At 40.8% G+C, this 18152-nt stretch overlaps 1 protein-coding gene across 1 annotated transcript in view; it reads left to right on the forward strand.

Annotated features, from left to right (window-relative positions):
• The window catches only part of LOC136859161 (peroxidase), a 266353-nt gene that overhangs the window by 244687 nt on the left and 3514 nt on the right, over nucleotides 1-18152 (forward strand). Inside the window, exons 11-13 of the mRNA XM_067138679.2 lie at nucleotides 5533-5703; nucleotides 10394-10592; nucleotides 11552-11657. Coding sequence (XP_066994780.2) covers nucleotides 5533-5703; nucleotides 10394-10592; nucleotides 11552-11657 — 476 coding nt within the window. The remainder of the gene's footprint in view (nucleotides 1-5532; nucleotides 5704-10393; nucleotides 10593-11551; nucleotides 11658-18152) is intronic.

The following is an 18152-nucleotide window of genomic DNA, read 5'->3' on the forward strand; positions in this document are numbered from 1 at the left end:
ATATATATTTTAGATATAGGGATAAATATATAATAACCTCACTTCGCTCGTTTAATAAACATACTCGTGTCTTAATTATCATTATAGGCGAGTTACATACGACTCTTTATGCTTGACGATAATTATAACTCTATTTTTTAAATTTTCATAAATTTATGTCGAGATGTCGCTTGACAGTTGAAACTACTGAACAGAGCGCAGAGCATATGAGCTGGGTTATTGATTTTCCGCGAGTGGATCAGAGACCTTGACAATGTCATATGTTTTCAAAGCTTTGATAGAAGATTAACATAACCTGACTTTATTTCAAATGCAAATTGTCTATTGTACAGTTGGTGAAGTGAATTTGCTGGAATGTGCCGTGTGGTTGTGGCATATTGGAAGTAGAAGGTGCACTGATGTTAATATATGTGTCCGACATGTTTGATTTTGGAAACAAGTGCGAAGCTAGTGCGTTGAGCGCAGATGCGATGCTATCCTTACATAACTGGTCAAACAGTTGTATCATAATGAAAATCTGAACTCTGATTGGTGGAGAACCTGTATCATAATGAAACATGAACTATAATGAGCCTCATTAAGATTCAGTTTTCTGACATATATTATTTATATTTCAGCATCGTCGAGCATAAATTCATAAAAAGAAAAAAAACCACAGATAATAAATTATTTTGGGGAGTACCCACAAATGATTGAGGGTGGAGTTTGTCAACATATCGCCTTCCTAATGACCTTCATGAGATAATACAATTTGCGTACTTCAGTACCAAAGATCGGCCTGCGTCACATGTGACGGATATCAAATGAAAGGAAAATTGTACGGATTCAGGCAGAAAAATAAAATGGCTATCTCCAAAAGTGCCCAAAAGTAAGGATAAGGTTAACGCTAGGTCGCACAACGGCAAGACACAAATGGCATGTAAAGCCGGGTTAGTAAAAAAAAAACATTAATCCAGAGAAGAGGAACTAGAGGTGATATACATCTTTCTCCTTCATTTTGTACCAATATACGATCTATTCCACTCAACCATACGACAAACATACAAACATAGAGTAGAAATGCATCAAAATGCAAAAATCACTCAATGTATTAATACTGGGATAATGCTGTAGACTGGCCCATATTCATCATCATCATCATCTGTTTACCCTCCAGGTTCGGTTTTTCCCTCGGGCTTAGTGAGGGATCCCACCTCTACCGCCTCAAGGGCAGTGTCCTGGAGCTCCAGACTCTTGGTCGGGGATACAACTGGGGAGTATGACCAGTACCTCGCCCAGGCGGCCTCACCTGCTATGCTGAACAGGGGCCTTGTGGAGGGATGGGAAGATTGGAAGGGATAGACAAGGAAGAGGGAAGGAAGCGGCCGTGGCCTTAAGTTAGGTACCATCCCGGCATTCGCCTGGAGGAGAAGTGGGAAACCACTGAAAACCACTTCCAGGATGGCTGAGGTGGGAATCGAACCCACCTCTACTCAGTTGACCTCCCGAGGCTGAGTGGACCCCGTTCCAACCCTCGTACCACTTTTCAAATTTCGTGGCAGAGCCGGGAATCGAACCCGGGTCTCGGCGGTGGCAGCTAATCACACTAACCACTACACCATAGAGGCGGACAATGATATCTTACGCCATGTAATTACTACCGTTACAGAGTTCAATGAATTCATGAAACTGGACTATAAGGCTGTGACACAACAGTGATTTTACGAAGCGAGAACTTCCTCTCTCGTCATGGATATAGAGTTGTAAGAGCTAGATGTTCAAATGGGAAGTAGCTGCGCGGAATTAGGAATGTTAGATATACGTGGATAAGCTGTAGCGAGCAGTGAGGGTTCGAAATTTTACTAACTCGTGCCTTCCTAAATTTTCATTTCGTACGCTTCTAGGCATCCTTTGCGAAGACGTGACGTTGCTGAAGTCTCAGTTATTATTCTAAGGACGTTATAATAAACAGACATAATAATTAAGCCACGTAAGCACCGACTACGGATAAATTCGTTGTTAATACCTCTTGAAGCATAATGCTGGACTCATTTAACCGAATAATAGCTACCTACTCTACTTGTAGAGAATGGTTGCAACTATCTGGACTTCATAGAGACCTGATTCTTTAATATAACTGTGGTGTTTGCAGCAAGGTAAACCTGTCTGCATATTCGAGTGCGAAACTTATAACATACAATATCAATTTCGAAGCAATAGCCTAGTTTATTCCGCTAGTACAGCGATACGAGACCGACTATTTGCCCGGAGTGGCTACATGGTGCTAATTGCAGCCAGAGTGTAATTTTCCGACGTATTCAGAGTTGGAATCTAGCTACGAGCTTTTCATTTTTATACTCTTAAGGCATTCGTGGTTAAGGTCTAATTTATTAAGGGTTAACTTCCTTAAGTGTCAAAAGCCACCTGTTACGTTTAGAACGAAAGCATACATCAGAAAGAAATAATAACATGCGACTTTTGTATGGCAAACGGCTACAACGAATGAAGCGCACTGCATTTATTGTCAGCATTATGACACACCCATTCAAGCAAGTAAGTGCGTACGTTCGACTCGATGAACGACTGGACTTCATACGCAGTGCACAAAACACAGCGTCTAGTAACCAGGTTCCACCAAATACGTTGCAGCAAGCAACAATGCCTTACCTCTACCGTACTCAGATATGCATTAACGAAGGAGGTGGTCATTTTGAATATTTCCTTCATAAATAATGATTTTTAATATTTTTTGCTTTACGGCCTACTAACTACTTTTACGGTTTTCGGAAACGCCGAGGTGCCTGATTTTATTCACGCAGGGGTTCTTTTCGTGCCAGTACATCTACCGACACGAGGCTGACGTATTTGAACACCTTCAAATGCCACCGGACTGAGCCAGGATCGAACCTGCCTAGCTGGGGTCAGAAGGCCAGCGCCTCAACCGTCTGAGCCACTCAGCGCGACCCTTGATTAATCGAATGGCTATGCACAAGCCCATTGCACCTCTGTCGGTAATAGCTTATTTTACTGCAAATAGCTCTTTTAAAAACTATAAATGAACAAAACAGAGTACCTGCAACATGAGAACTGATCTTGATTTAGATTTGTCTTCAACAACGCAACTCATACGAACATTTATCTACGAAAGAAAAGGAATCGTCCTATATCTGACTCGAACCTCGGTCCGACTCATTGGCTGAATGGTCAGAGTTGAGGCCTTCGGTTCAGAGGATCCCGGGTTCGATTCCCGGCCGGGTCGGGGATTTTAATCGTCCCTGATTTATCCTTCTGGCCCGCGGACTGGGTGTTTGTGTTTGTCCCAACTCTTTATTCTTCATATTCACACAACACACTGCACTACCAACCACTACAGCAACACGCAATAGTGATTACATCCCTTCATATAGGCTTGGCGTCAGGAAGGGCATCCGGCTGTAAAAGAGGGCCAAATCAACATGTGCGACACAGTTCGCACCCGCGAACCCACAGGTGTGGGAAAAGAGCTCGAAAAATAAGAAGAAGGAGATCGGACTCGAACCTGGACTAACAAAGACCGCTCAGCTACCACGAGTTGTCGTTTGCTAGCGTTATATCAACACTACTTCTAGTCATTCAGCCATCATGTATTATCTGTATATGAAGAGTCTGTAATACAGAATTTTCACGATTCTTTACAATCATTCGGTATTTTATCGCTAATGCTGATTTCGTTGACACGAATTATAGAAAGCGTAGTAAGACCAGACATAGGTGTGAATAGCCAATGTCAATGATTTTAGGTTAGGCTATAATCTGCGAGTTGCATAAAACCTGAGTGAATAGAGTCAGCTGTACCACTCGGTGTAATTAAGGTGGGAATTAAGGTAAGGAGAACATATACGATATAATGTGACGAGACGTCGAAAATAGGCAAAAACCCGCAAAGGGTGAAATGATATGGCAATGCCTACAAGGCGTAATGTTCAGTCGAACAATAACCAAAGTACGACCGATAACGCAGACAAAAAAGGGCACAGAATCAAGATTAAGTGAACAAAAATGATTGACTCTGCACGAATCTACAGCATAACATCATTTGGATCTATTATAAATATTCTATTATAAATATTAGAATATAGTAAAAAGGCATGGATTATTTTTCTGGACTCCATTTTTTTCTTCGAAGTTCAAAGAAAAATACATTAAGAGACATCAAGGAGGTAGAAAAGCAAAGGTACGAAAGGGGACACTATTGCCATCTTATGATGGTATGATAAACTATCGCTAGTGGCTTCACGTCGCACTGACACAGACAGGTTTTACGGCGACGATGGGATAGGAAAGGGCTAAGAATGTGAAGGAAGCGGCCGTGGCGTTAATTAAGGTAGAGCCCCGGCATTTGCCTGGTGTGGAAATGGGAAACCACGGAAAACCATCTTCAGGGCTGCCGACAGTGCGGTTCGAACCTACTATCTCCCGGATACAAGCTCACTGCTGTGCGACTCTAACCGCACGGCCAACTCGCCCGGTGATAATTTATCAAGTGTATGATTGCCAGTAGAGAAACAAAGTGAAGGATTTGTTAACATTAATTAAACATATGTGAAACTAAAGATAAATACAGACAGAGAAGCAGAAGCGTCTCAGTACGTGTAATAAACGAAAGGCGTCATATCAGTGTTTTCCAGGAGACCCTCTACCCGGGATATGAATGACGTTTGACATCAAGAGATGGACACTTCATGTAAATGAAATAATAACAGACTCGTCAAAATCACCACATGTAGTACATCACACGACAATGGTTTGCATATTACTTTGAATTAAGAGGATGTAGACACCGTAAGTGAACGTGCCAGCTGACGTAGCATTATGTCCTCACAAGATGGCTGCCTAATTAATGTATGTTCTTAGAAGTCTGAAGTCAGTTACCTTGCGGCTTATCTTGGTGTGTAAATATCACACAGAGAGGAGTGAAAACCATTAATAGCTATATTATTAAGGACACGTTTTAGCGATAGTTGGGAAGCAATCTACAATTTTACATTTTATTGGAAGTTTAATATTATAATTATGGCTCAATAGATTTAACACTTGGATGAAAAATTTCGTAGAACAATATTTTTGAAGACGTAGCTTGGTTTAGTAGCAACTTCGTGGATGGTATAGGAATTGTTCTGGGAAAACTGTGGACCATTTCATATAATCCAAAAATTAATTTATACATTTGAAATTAAAAATGAGAATGTGTTTCCTCGTAAAATGATATGGCGTTATTCATTAATTTCATGCGGCTAATATAACGAATTTTAAAATATTACAGTCATTGAAATGTATTGTAAATAAATTGTTCAGGCCAACCTATTATCCGATGCTTATTTATTTGATAATTCGTGTGTGATTGAGTGACTTGGAGAAACATTAGGAGGTTCAGATAAATTTCAAAATTCCTCCTAATTGCCTAATAGGAATTTTCTCACTAAATGTTCTAAAGGGTTTAGACAGGTTTTAATTTTATTTTACATACTCAAATCGCTTCAAAGTAACCATAAAATGTATTTTATACTTTTCTAGCTGACCGATCACTTATTTCAAAGTGACCTCGACTTTGGCTTGGATTTGGTGGCACTTAATATCCAGCGAGGTCGCGATCATGGTCTACCACCGTACAACGACTGGCGTGAGGTGTGCGGTCTCCCCCGTGCGACTTCGTGGGACGGATTTCTTGATGTTATGGATCGACAGGTAATTATGTTTTCTATGATCCATTCTTGAATTTAATGACTATGTACATGGTTTCATTCGAACACTTAGAACGAAAAGTTCGTACAGTGTAATTCGTTTGTGCAGACCAAATTCGCCTTGTAGTTCAACCGTTCTTCATGGATCGTTCAGAGCATTTGCATGAGCTGCTTAATTAAATGAACCTTTCTCCGTCGTATAGATACGCAGAATTCTACGTGGTTTCGTGGTTTGATTCATTAGATGAAATATGATCAAGGTGAATTAATGCACACTAGCACTAGTTCGAATGGTTGAATAGCATTTAACTTTCAAATAAACTTTTTTTACGTGTTGTTAACTACACTTCGGTTTCATACAATGCATAAGTAAAGTGTAGACTTCACAAAGGTAAATCTATGAACTAATAAACCTAGCGCACCAAACTGCCAGCGTGTATATGTACGTTTGCGTTTCAGAATGATTTCTTAGCTAATTTCTTAGCGTAACCGAATAAAAGTCATGGATGCCGGGTTGAATGGTTCAGACGGTTGAGGCGCTGACCTTCTGACTCCACCTTGGCAGGTTCGATCCTGGCTCAGTCCGGTGGTATTTGAAGGTGCTCAAATACGTCAGCCTCGTTTCGACAGATTTACTGGCAAGTAGAATTCCTGAGGGACGAAATTCCGACACCTCGACGTCTGAGAAAACCATAAAAATATAGCTAGTGGGACGTAAAAATAAATTCTATTATTATTATTATTGAAGTCATAAATGACCTTAGCAAAGTACTGAAGAACGTGATTTATGCTTCTCAGAGAGGAATATACTATAGAGTACTATATTCTTCTCAGTTAATATCACTTGAAAAGAGACAAATTGCCTGAGTGTCTCGATATTTAGTGATTAGTTTTGCTTCACTTACCTGAAAAACACTTTAATCCCCAAAAATGTATATCCAGTAACTATAGATGAAGTACGGCCCCGCGGTGTAGGGAGCAACGCGTCCGCCGGGTTCGATTTCCGGCCGGGTCAGGGGTTTTCAATTCTAATTATTTATATCCCTAGCCTGGGGATTGGGTGTTTGTGACGTCCTTAATCTTCCTTACACACAACATTCCACAATATCGCCATTCCAATTACACGCAGGTTCATACAATATGGTGCCAGTAGGGGCCAAAGATCCACTTGGGTCGACGCACCGAACAAAAAGATTTATAATTTTTATAAAAAACTATAGCCGACGAGAACTTTCAAAGCCTCTTGGTCTTAAACCTCAGGGCACATAATATTGTTAATGAATATTAAAACAATGAAGAATACAGGGGAGAACTACCTACCTTCAACTGAAATGACTACTAATCAGATATCGCTCACACCACAGACAATGTCCCAATTGAAATCATTGAAGGTAGGGCCAGCGCAGGTGCATACGATTTATCTTGCTGTTTCACATGAAAGTTAATTTCATTTTCCTTGACGCAAGTAGCATACTTACATGACCTTTCTTACTGTCCAAGATTCAGTAACAATATTAATCAGTAAGTCCAAAAATTAAACAATTTTAACACTTTGTCATAACTGAGTTTTATTTTGAGTTTGAGATGGCATTTAGTTAATCGACTAGTTTGTTTTCATGACTGTGGTAGAAAATTTTACCAACAAACCACTCATCAAAGGTAGACAATGTGTATTCTAGGATATCACTGTTATTTCTAAAAATAAGTATTTTCTTGGGATGTTGCATACACATCATATATTTTTTTTTTACAGTTGGCTTTACGTCGCACCGACACAGATAGGTCTTCTGGCGACGAAGGGAGAGGAAAGGCCTAGGAGTGGAAAGGAAGCGGCCATAGCCTTAATTAAGGTACAGTCACAGCATTTACCTGATGTTAAAATGGGAAACCACGGAAAACCATCTTCAGGGCTGCCGACAGTGGAGTTGGAACCCATTATCTCCCAGATACAAGCTCACAGCTGCGCGGCCCTAACTGCACGGCCAACTCGCCCGGTATATAACATGAGTATATCTCAACCAAACTATTGCTTCGGTAGACAACAAAGAGACAAACATTCTCTCGAAGTGAATCGTGAAGACATAGGATTTAATATCTGAAAGTGCACTGTCCACAGTTACAACATAACTCTGTTCTAACTTCCATAAATCACAAAAGAAAATTGGAAATCATGTATTGATGAAAGTAGTGGAGACGATTAATTCTCAGTTGACAGAAGTCTTTACCATTTTGTCTGTAGTAAAATACTGCTCCCTGTCAGAAAGTCGAAACATTTGAAAAAGTGATCTCACTTCTGGAGACGAATTTCATCCAGGAGTTCAGTCACTTTACACCAGATGGGAGTATCAGGTTCATTCCTAGGAGCAGAGATTGCCGGCTTTAAGACTGACAACTCCATTTGATTTCACCCGATAGCTACTGTAAAGGAAGTCATTGTCTTCCAGCCTCCAAGGGCTCTCGTGGCCTCTGCGATGATTAATGCGTAACTATGGTTATTCTCTCCGCTACCCTTTTGAATATTGTAACGTTTCTACTTAGTTGCATTTATGGATATTCGATATATTTAAGACTTGCAAACCTAGTACAAGCCAACGCTGGCTCAGTGCTTTCCAGATTTAAATTGTGTCTCTGGCTATGTCATGATCATCTGTCTTGGAAATGGAAATATGCATTACTCTCCTTCGCGGTGAACCGGGCGAGTTGGCCGTGCGCGTAGAGGCGCGCGGCTGTGAGCTTGCATCCGGGAGATAGTAGGTTCGAATCCCACTATCGGCAGCCCTGAAAATGATTTTCCGTGGTTTCCCATTTTCACACCAGGCAAATGCTGGGGCTGTACCTTAATGAAGGCCACGGCCACTTCCTTCCAACTCCTAGGCCTTTCCTATCCCATCGTCGCCATAAGACCTATCTGTGTCGGCGCGACGTAAAGCCCCTAGCAAAAAAAAAAAAAACCTTCGCGGTAATGCGTGAATTCACACTATTTAATTTGTTCATGTACACGGACCAACTAGTGTTTCACTGTATAATAAGTTGCAAGACCGAAAAAACATACGTATATGTAAGAGATAATCCAGTAATCGGGAGATAGTGCGTTCGAACCCCACTGTTCGCAGCCCTGATGATGCTTTTTCCGTGGTTTTCCATTTTCACACCAGGCAAATGCTGGAGCTGTATCTTAATTAACGCCACGGCTACTTCTTTCCCAATTCTAGGCTTTTCCTATCCCATCGTCGCCATAAGACATATCTGTGTTGGTGCGACGTAAAGCAAATGGCAAAAAAAAAAAAAAAAGAAACTAATTCTCCTGTCAGATGAATTAACCGATTCAGCAAGGAATCAAAACCGTGTCCCTTTGAAGCGAAGGCTTCGACGCTTCACCCAGTGTTACAGCCTTATTGATGGGTGTATTTACAACACTAAATATAATTAACTACTGTTAACTATTGAAACTTTTAGGAATTTCACTTGACAAAAACGAAAGAAATAGTGCCTCCGTGGCTCAGGCGGTAGCGCGCCGGCCTCTCACCGCTGGGTTCCTTAGTTCAAATCCCGCTCCCTCCGTGTGAGATTTGTGCTGGACAAAGCGAAGGTGGGACAGGTTTTCTCCGGGTACTCAGGGTTTTCCTGTCATCTTCCATTCCAGCAACACTCTCCAATATATTTTCCTTTCATCTGTCAGTCATTAATCATTGCCCCAGAGGAGTGCGACAGACTTCGGCACCCGGCACAATTCATATCCTCACCACTAGATGATGGCTTCATTAATTCCATTCCTGACCGGGTCGAGTGATTGAAAATAAGTCTGTGGATATTCAAAAATGAAAGACATAGAAAATGCTTCATGCTCAGGATTTACTCCTGGAGAATATTGTAACCTGCTTTCACCTAGAATACGTAAAACACAACTATAGATAGAAAAAGAGTAGTATCTTCCTACTTCTGACCACATATGATCCGCAAAATAGGAAATATAAAAGAAACAAAAAATTCACAAGATAATCCGGAAGGAAGTAGTTTATTCTGTAAAAGTCGGAATTTGTTCTGTAAAACTTCTTGGCTAGTACATGTACTCAATGTATTAGTTGTAGATTGTTTGATTATCACTCCATATGCTTAATTTTTCAAGAAAAGGATTCCTTAGAAAAATATTTTGTGTTCGAGGAAGTCTTCATTGATAGTGGTACCGAGTTACTATTTCCTGGCGTATGAGCAAGAAATTAAGATATAGGCTATGGTAAGTTACTCTATGTACATTACCGCTTCTCAGGACACATTTCACATTGGTGCTTTCTTATAGCAATACTGAGCAGCTTACTTCCCAATAAGCCACCTACGACATACAAACATTACTCACAATGGCAAAATGTTTACACTTTATAATTGTTCTGGTTCACCGAGCTCGATATCTGCGGCCAGTATCCAGTATTCGGGAGATAGTAGGTTCGAACCCCACTGTCGGCAGCCCTGAAAATGGATTTCCGTGGTTTCCCATTTTCACACCATGCAAATGCTGGGCCTGTACCTTAATTAAGGCCACGGCCGCTTCCTTTCCACTCCTAGCCCTTCCCTGTCCTATCGTCGCCATAAGACCTATCTGTGTCGGTGCGACGTAAAGCAACTAGCAAAAAAAAAAAAGATAAAAAATTGTTCTGGTTTGTGAATTATTGGCTGAGAAGTCTGTTTTCTATTTTCAGAGCGTAGCCGTATTAAGTAAGCTGTATCGATCTGTCGATGACGTCGATCTATTTGTTGCTGCTGTTGCTGAGAAGCCATTGAAAGGAGCCTTGTTAGGACAAACATTTGTATGTCTCGTTGGAGATCAGTTTGCTCGCTTACGACGTGGCGATCGCTTCTTTTATGAGGAAGGAGGTTTCCCATCATCGTTTTCAGAAGGTAAATATGCTTTTCCAAGTATAAGTTTTTTGGATCGTCAGGAATTACTGCGTTGATGGGGTGAAAGTTCCTTTTGGAGATCATTGGAAGTACCTAGGTTTTAATATAAGAAAAGACCTTCATTGGGGTAATCACATAAATGGGATTGTTAATAAAGGGTCTCTGCACATGGTTATGAGGGTATTTGGGGGTTGTAATAAGGATGTAAAGGAGAGGGCATATAAGTCTCTGGTAAGACCCCAATTAGAGTATGGTTCCAGTGTATGGGACCCTCACCAGGATTACTTGATTCAAGAACTGGAAAAATCCAACGAAAAGCAGCTCGATTTGTTCTGGGTGATTTCCGACAAAAGAGTAGGGTTACAAAAATGTTGCAAAGTTTGGGCTGGGAAGATTTGGGAGAAAGGAGACAAGCTGCTCGATTAAGTGGTATATTCCGAGCTGTCAGTGGAGAGATGCGTGCGAGGACATCAGTAGACGAATAAGTTTGAGTGGTGTCTTTAAAAGTAGGGAAGATCACAATATGAAGATAAAGTTGGAATTCAAGAGGACAAATTGGGGCAAATATTCGTTTATAGGAAGGGGAGTTAGGGATTGGAATAACTTACCAAGGGAGATGTTCAATAAATTTCCAATTTTTTTGCGATCATTTAATAAAAGACTAGGAAAACAACAGACAGGGAATCTGCCACCTGGGCGACTGCCCTAAATGCAGATCAGTAGTGATTTATTGATTGATTGATTGAATGTGTCATTATGAACAACTGTTTACTATAAAAATTTATTTTTACGTAGTCTTTTCAGAAAATAATTATCACGTAAGTACATCAGTGTGTGCTAAATTAAATAACATTTATCTTACAATAGAATACTTTACTTTGTGTTATATCAACTGAAACATTAAATATGTTCATTAAATGGTTTAACAATATCAATGAATACATTTTCTTCCATTGCAGAACAACTGAAGAGCATTCGCAAGGCCAGTCTGGCGCGATTATTGTGTGATAATTCAGATGACATCGCGCAAATGCAGCCTCTGGCCTTCTTCCAGGCATCCTTTGCGTAAGTATTCATTCCCGTTTTAAATGACAGGAATTTCTGTTTCACTGACAGGGAAATATGAATACATGCACATGCTAACGGGACTGTGTCAACATTTACCTTTAATCCAATTATTTCTAGGGATTGAACATCGATTCCGATCAATGCTGCAAAAAAAAAAGTCACCCACGCATTTCCAACTGTCTAAAAATAACAATCGTGTGCTCGTGTGCACATATTATATTCATTAACAGTTAATGACTAGATGACCTATTTGCCATCCTCAGTCAGGTGAGCATGACACTTTTCTTCCACGAATTCTTCTTGTTCGAATTAGTTCGTTGGCAATCTATGAAACATTGCAACTCTATGAACCCGACTGGTGGCATAATCGTTGGGGCTTCATGTCTACACGATGTCAACTGTGGTAAGCCGGTTCAAGCCCCTTTGGTGTTAAAAATTTCATCATCAGAATTATGGCCGGCAGTTCGAGTAAGAGGTCATTGTATACAATCTCTAATCATTAAGATTGCGTAATAAAAACCTTGACTCATTTCCATACCTCTCTACGGTATTCATATAGAATGATGGCTAATGTTGCTGTTGATAGTGATTCGTTAGAGAAGACCCCTAGGTGTTTTTCGCTGCCCTGTTAATATACTGTACATCTATGGTATTCCTCTTTTTATGTACCACCATTGTACAAACCTTGCCCTTAAAAATATTTTGCTTCTTCCTCCGTTTCCGGTCACAGGCCTTGGATTAAGAACTATGCAGGTTCTCCATCACTGGTATCTCGGGTAGAGTGACCTCCTCCACACGGGTCGGGTGGTTTTAGCTGCCAGGATGACATCTCCCTCCAGGTTGGTCTATGCCGATTTAGCAAGCTATTATCTGTTCAGGAACACAGTAGACAATATCCATCGATACTGGAAAATGTGAACTCATCATGGTTCCGCGAAGTTCCCCTGCCTCCAAAACCGGGCCTGCAGTCCACACACTCACCCCCGATGCCGCCCGCCTCATCTGCACCAACATCACCAAATAAAAACAACTGTCTCCATAAAAACAGTCACAGTCGCACAGTAAATTATTGTTTCAGTGCCCTAATTCCCATCTGAGGCAATGTTACAACAACTGGCGAGTGATGCTGGCATGGGGTAGGGCCCACCCCGCTCTGGTCCAGTCTCCGTCACGAGGGCGAACTGGACCACCATAATTAGTGGCAAGGGCTGAGGTGCAGTGCCACGACCGCCTTCTTCATTATGAGACAACAAGAGTAGGCTCTGAGTGATCCCCTCTCCCTACCTCATTATCACATAAGAAGCTACGTGCAGTTCACTCATGGGCGTCGAATGAAATACTTTCACCAAGCAAGCCGAACATGTCCTCGGACACTCCCGGCACTAAGAGGCATACGCGGAGTATTAAATTACCACAGGGTTCTTCAAATCACCAACCCTTTAAAACTTCCTTACGTCAGTTGGCATCTTCCATCCGTGTGCCATAAAGTCATGAATATGGCTTCGATTACCCTTCTAATAGTCAATTTTGTACTGCAGAGCAATACGTGTCAGTCTCACATGAAGTTTTACGAGGGTTCGAACTTAAATAGTGGCAACACTACTGTAGAGACGCTATGCATCCAAATGAAATATTGTTGCTGATAGCACAGGTTGGTTACATACCTACCTTACCTCAGATCAAATGGACTCGCCCTTCTTACATCACCTGCGTGCGCACAAGCGAGAGAAACACAGTCGAGCTAGCGGTCTAATGTAATGTTGTCACTATGTTTTCCAAACAAGAACAACGGAGTTAGATCAAAATTGAATGTGCTATAGGTCGTACAGCACGACAGTGTCATCAAGGTCTTCACGAGGCTTGCGGCGAATCTACATTGTCTTACAGAACAGTGGCATGTTGGGTAAAAGCCTCAACGATGGCCGGCAAACTGTGGCGGACATTCATCGGGCAGGTCGTCCTACGACTGAAGAAGAAGTGCATGCTCCGGCCACCTTCTGGACAGTGATCGAAACCAGACGATTCGTGAGCTCAGAACTGTTGCAGAGATTCGGCAGGCAGTACACCGCTCCATTCGCACCATCAATAGAACATGCTCTGCTAAAGGTATACTACGACTTCCACATCGCTGGCAACGGGTTATACACAACGGTGACTACATTGAAGGACAGTAAAGGTTGCTAACAAGTAACTCTTTTGTGTCTGTTGTAAATAAATAGTTGCCACTATTTAAGTTCCAACCTTCGTATTTAATAGAATCAATGTGATTTTTAAGCATTCTCTTCCTACTCTAGAATGGACTAGCTGTAGTACCCGTCGTTGGCGGGACAATCAAAGTTCTCCAACTCCCGAGCTATTTTCCGCCAGTATTCAGGCAGGCTGTTTTAGTCATGACGCAGCAGTAATCCCATCTATCGGAGATGCGAGGCAGCAGCAGAGGCAAATCACACCACAACAATGGTCAATATAATGTTATTGTTGGTCTGTTTAATGAGCTTTCGATATTGTAGGCCTTTATAATTAGTTTTCTTCCTTCTTTCATTTTTCTTCCCTTATTTTTAATGCGATAAACCCTTCAAGATTTTTTCTCGTTTTTTATAATCATCTTCACAATTTTCCTTGTCAATACGAACCATGACAGCATGGTTTTACATTTTAAGACAAGCATGATAGAAGCCATATTTTCATATCAGCAATGCTCGGCGTTGATACAGACTAAGCAACAAAGGACTAAATTCATGAATTCTGTTATCAGAGTCGGTATGGTAAAACTGTATAAGACATAGATGTCAGGAACATTTATTTTCTATAACTTTTGTTATATAATACTTTTCGATAGGACCTATAACTAGAGCCCTGCTCGGATGTACAACATAATATCCCCCATCCGCACCCGCATCCTCGAATGGTTGTCGGTAGATGCAGAGTGGGTTTCGGCCGTTGGGTTTAGTCCCTTAAGTGGCCACGACTCTACCGTGACTCTACGCCTCTGCATTCGGGAGACGAGACAGGGCTGGACCTCACGGCTGGCCCCAACCGTCGGCTGTCCTGAGAATGGTTTTCCGTGGTTTTCCATTCTCCTGCACTAAGGCGAATGCCGGGACAGTTCGTAGTATAGGGTACGGCCGCCACCCCCTCACCTTCTACGCATATCTCCTTCACCGTAACAAATCTCCTGGCCTGAGACACGGCGTAACCGTCTAAGAGGCCCGCCTCCCCCTTCAGGGAAGGAATGAAAACGCTTAGTAGTAGTAGTCGAATGGTTATCCGCATCAACAAATTGGTTATCGGTGGATAATTTAAATATTTAATTACAGTACATTACACCCAAGATATTGAAACGTATAACTCTGTTAACGTAACACAATAGGTACCAGAACCCTTACAATCGCAGGTTTATTAGGGATTTTCTCTTGCGACAACTACCGACGTATTGACCTTTGTTCCTTCCTTCCTTCCATAATTGCGGTAAGGAGCCAATTAGGCTTCGGTCATATTTACGGTTTTATGGTTTCAAGCCTCTTTATATCACTATTCCTCCATACCAATGTCAAAGATTGCCTGACCACAAGCAAAAAGAAAAGTATACCCCTGTGAAAATCAATAAACATCATTATTTAGAAATTATCAGCAAAATTATTCGCACTGCCATGCACTTTGTATCCGCCAAGACACTAACTTCGCGGATATCCGCATCCGTGCAGGGATCTACCAATAACTTACATATGTAAAAAAATCAAATTTAGGCACTTTCTCCTAAACTGCCATTTCATCCAGCGTGGCGTGGACTGTCGTAACTTATTCCCAGAATTCACATAACAATTTTCATTAAATTCTGTTCACCTTTCTCGTGATTCGGCGTTGATGTGGACTTTGCAATAAAAATCGGAATTCATGAATATCTCTGTTATCATAGCCGGTACGGTATTAGTGTGTCAGATATAAACGATCGGAAATTTTATTCTATATAACTTATGTAGTATTTATCAATAGGATTATTAATAACATAAATATTTGAGGAATTAAATTTTGAGGCCTTTCCCTAAACTGCCATTTCATTCAGCATGAATACAATTAGACATAGCCTAGATTGTAGTGGCTCATTCCCCGAATTTACGTACACATTTTCATTAAATTCTCTTCAGCCGTTTTCTTGTGATGGCCGTACATACATACTGTACTGACAGACAGACAAGTAGGCAGATAGACAAACAAACAGACAGACTGAAAGACAGAGATGAAGGAAAATTAAAACGTACATTTCGTTGTTATTGTGGACACGACCAGTACAGAAATACCATTCTCATTTTACATTTTGAGCAATATACAGACAAAACTCGTATAATATAGAGAGAGATTATTTGCTTCATGAGTAGAACGTAAGTATATAATTCACTTACATATCGGTAGAACAAAGTGTTAAACACCCAGAATACCATACAGCTAGTGAGTATGGGAAATGATAAGGCTAGTTGGAGTACGTCTTTAATTCGAGAGTACGGTCCGTCGTTGGGATTTTCCTTCCTCTCTTCCTTGTTATACATAGTTATCGCTCTAGTAGTTTATACTCGTGAAGAGTGCTGTAATATGGTAATTATTTTCCACCCGTTTCATTTCTCTTTCTACACCGAAGCCCTATTGATACATAGGCTAGTTCTCTGCAGAATAAAGAGTAGTCTGTATCATCGAAGAATCTCCACAAAGCCTGTAAATCACTAGCAGATTTCCTGAATTAAAAATGTCTTTATTATGTATTGTTCTATGGATTTCATCCCTATATTCTCCCATTTGCTGTATTATAGTTCCATGTTGTCGTGGTCGCAACAATTTGCATTAGAATTGCCTAAGAGTATTCACTATGTGAGAGGTCAGTTGAGGTATGGTAAAGTTTCTAGAAGTACTGTTGAATCTGTCAGCGTGAAGAGCAATGACCTTTTAATACTAATAGGTGTTAGGGAATTGAACTGAAATGTATCAGAAAATATCGAGTAAACGCGGGAAAGATATGGAAGCTATTCGGAAGAGAATGACTTTAATGGACTTTCGTGCAAGTAAGGGATTAGCAATTGGTAATTACTTTGCAATCATTTAAGAAAAGGCTAGGAAAACAACAGATAGGGAATCTGCCACCTGGAAGACTGCCCTAAGTGCATGTCAGTATTGATTGATTGATTGATTGATTGATTGATTGATTGATTGATTGATTGATTGATTGATTGATTGATTGATTGATTGATTGATTGATTGATTGATTGATTGATTGATTGATTGATTGATTGATTGATTGATTGATTGATTGATTGATTGATTGATTGAAGAGGAAGTGTTATCGGTTCTACGAAGTCGCACCAGTAATGAAGTTTCATCACTCGCATATACCTGTGACTTGCTAAAGACAATGTCAACGTGCACAAAATAATTTCTGAACCAGGGTGCTGGCCTTAGTTACGCCTCATACCAGCGGGAATTTTACACTCTAACAGTTTAAGGACCCGGGATGTATTGGATAATCTTAGCCACATGAGCACACGGATGGCCACGACTCCGATTGCCTCGAGATGCCCACCCCTATTCCACAGTAGTTGTATCGGTGCGACGTAAAGCCAATAGCTGATATTTCGACTCTCGGGACCATTCACTAGGCCACTCATCCGTTGCCCATGGTTCACGACATGACTGAATGAATTGAAAATACGAGCCATATTTAACAATTGCTCAAAACTGTAAGTTAAACAGCAGTCCACTTTTCATGTTCACTTTAGAGAGAAACATACCGTACCTGCCCACATTATCATAATCACTCCTCGATTTCATTTATTTCTAATCTAACAAGGTTATGCTTGCTATAGGCACGATTGTATTGTTGAGGGATGTTTATTATCTCTCTTCTACTAGCTTATACAGTGTTGGTGAGTGTTAATAAAGGCGCGTAACACAGAACCAGGGTGTGACTATTGTTGATATTTTTGCTACGAGTGATTTGTTGGATAACAGTGAATTTGTGTTTGTCTCTTGTTACAGACCATCAATTAATACCATTCTCACTTACTTCTGACATAAACAGATACTGATTATTTTATAATCGTGATGGGAAAAAGAAGTGATGTTAAGCCAAGAAAAAGACTACCATTTCAGTGTTATTTGATCATAGTGTTTGTTCACAGCGGGAAATAACTCGGAAAATGGGTATATATCCAGAGTCTATGAGCCAATTACAGAAAGAAGTAGAAGTTGGGATGGATTTAGAGTGTCAACAAGTAGGAAAATGCGGTGAACATAGGAAGACATCGCCATATGAAGACATAAGAGTAATGAGAGTTTGCAAGTAAAATCGGAAGAAGTCCTTTAATCTGGTAACTAGTCAATCACTACCTTTTTTGCTAGTTGCTTTACGTCGCACCGACACTGATAGGTCTTATGGCGACGATGGGACAAGTAAGGGCTAGGAGTGGGAAGAAAGTGGCCGTGGCCTTAATTAAGGTACAGCATTTG

This window comes from Anabrus simplex, chromosome 1, assembly GCF_040414725.1.
Source record: "Anabrus simplex isolate iqAnaSimp1 chromosome 1, ASM4041472v1, whole genome shotgun sequence".
Lineage (NCBI taxonomy): Eukaryota > Metazoa > Arthropoda > Insecta > Orthoptera > Tettigoniidae > Anabrus > Anabrus simplex.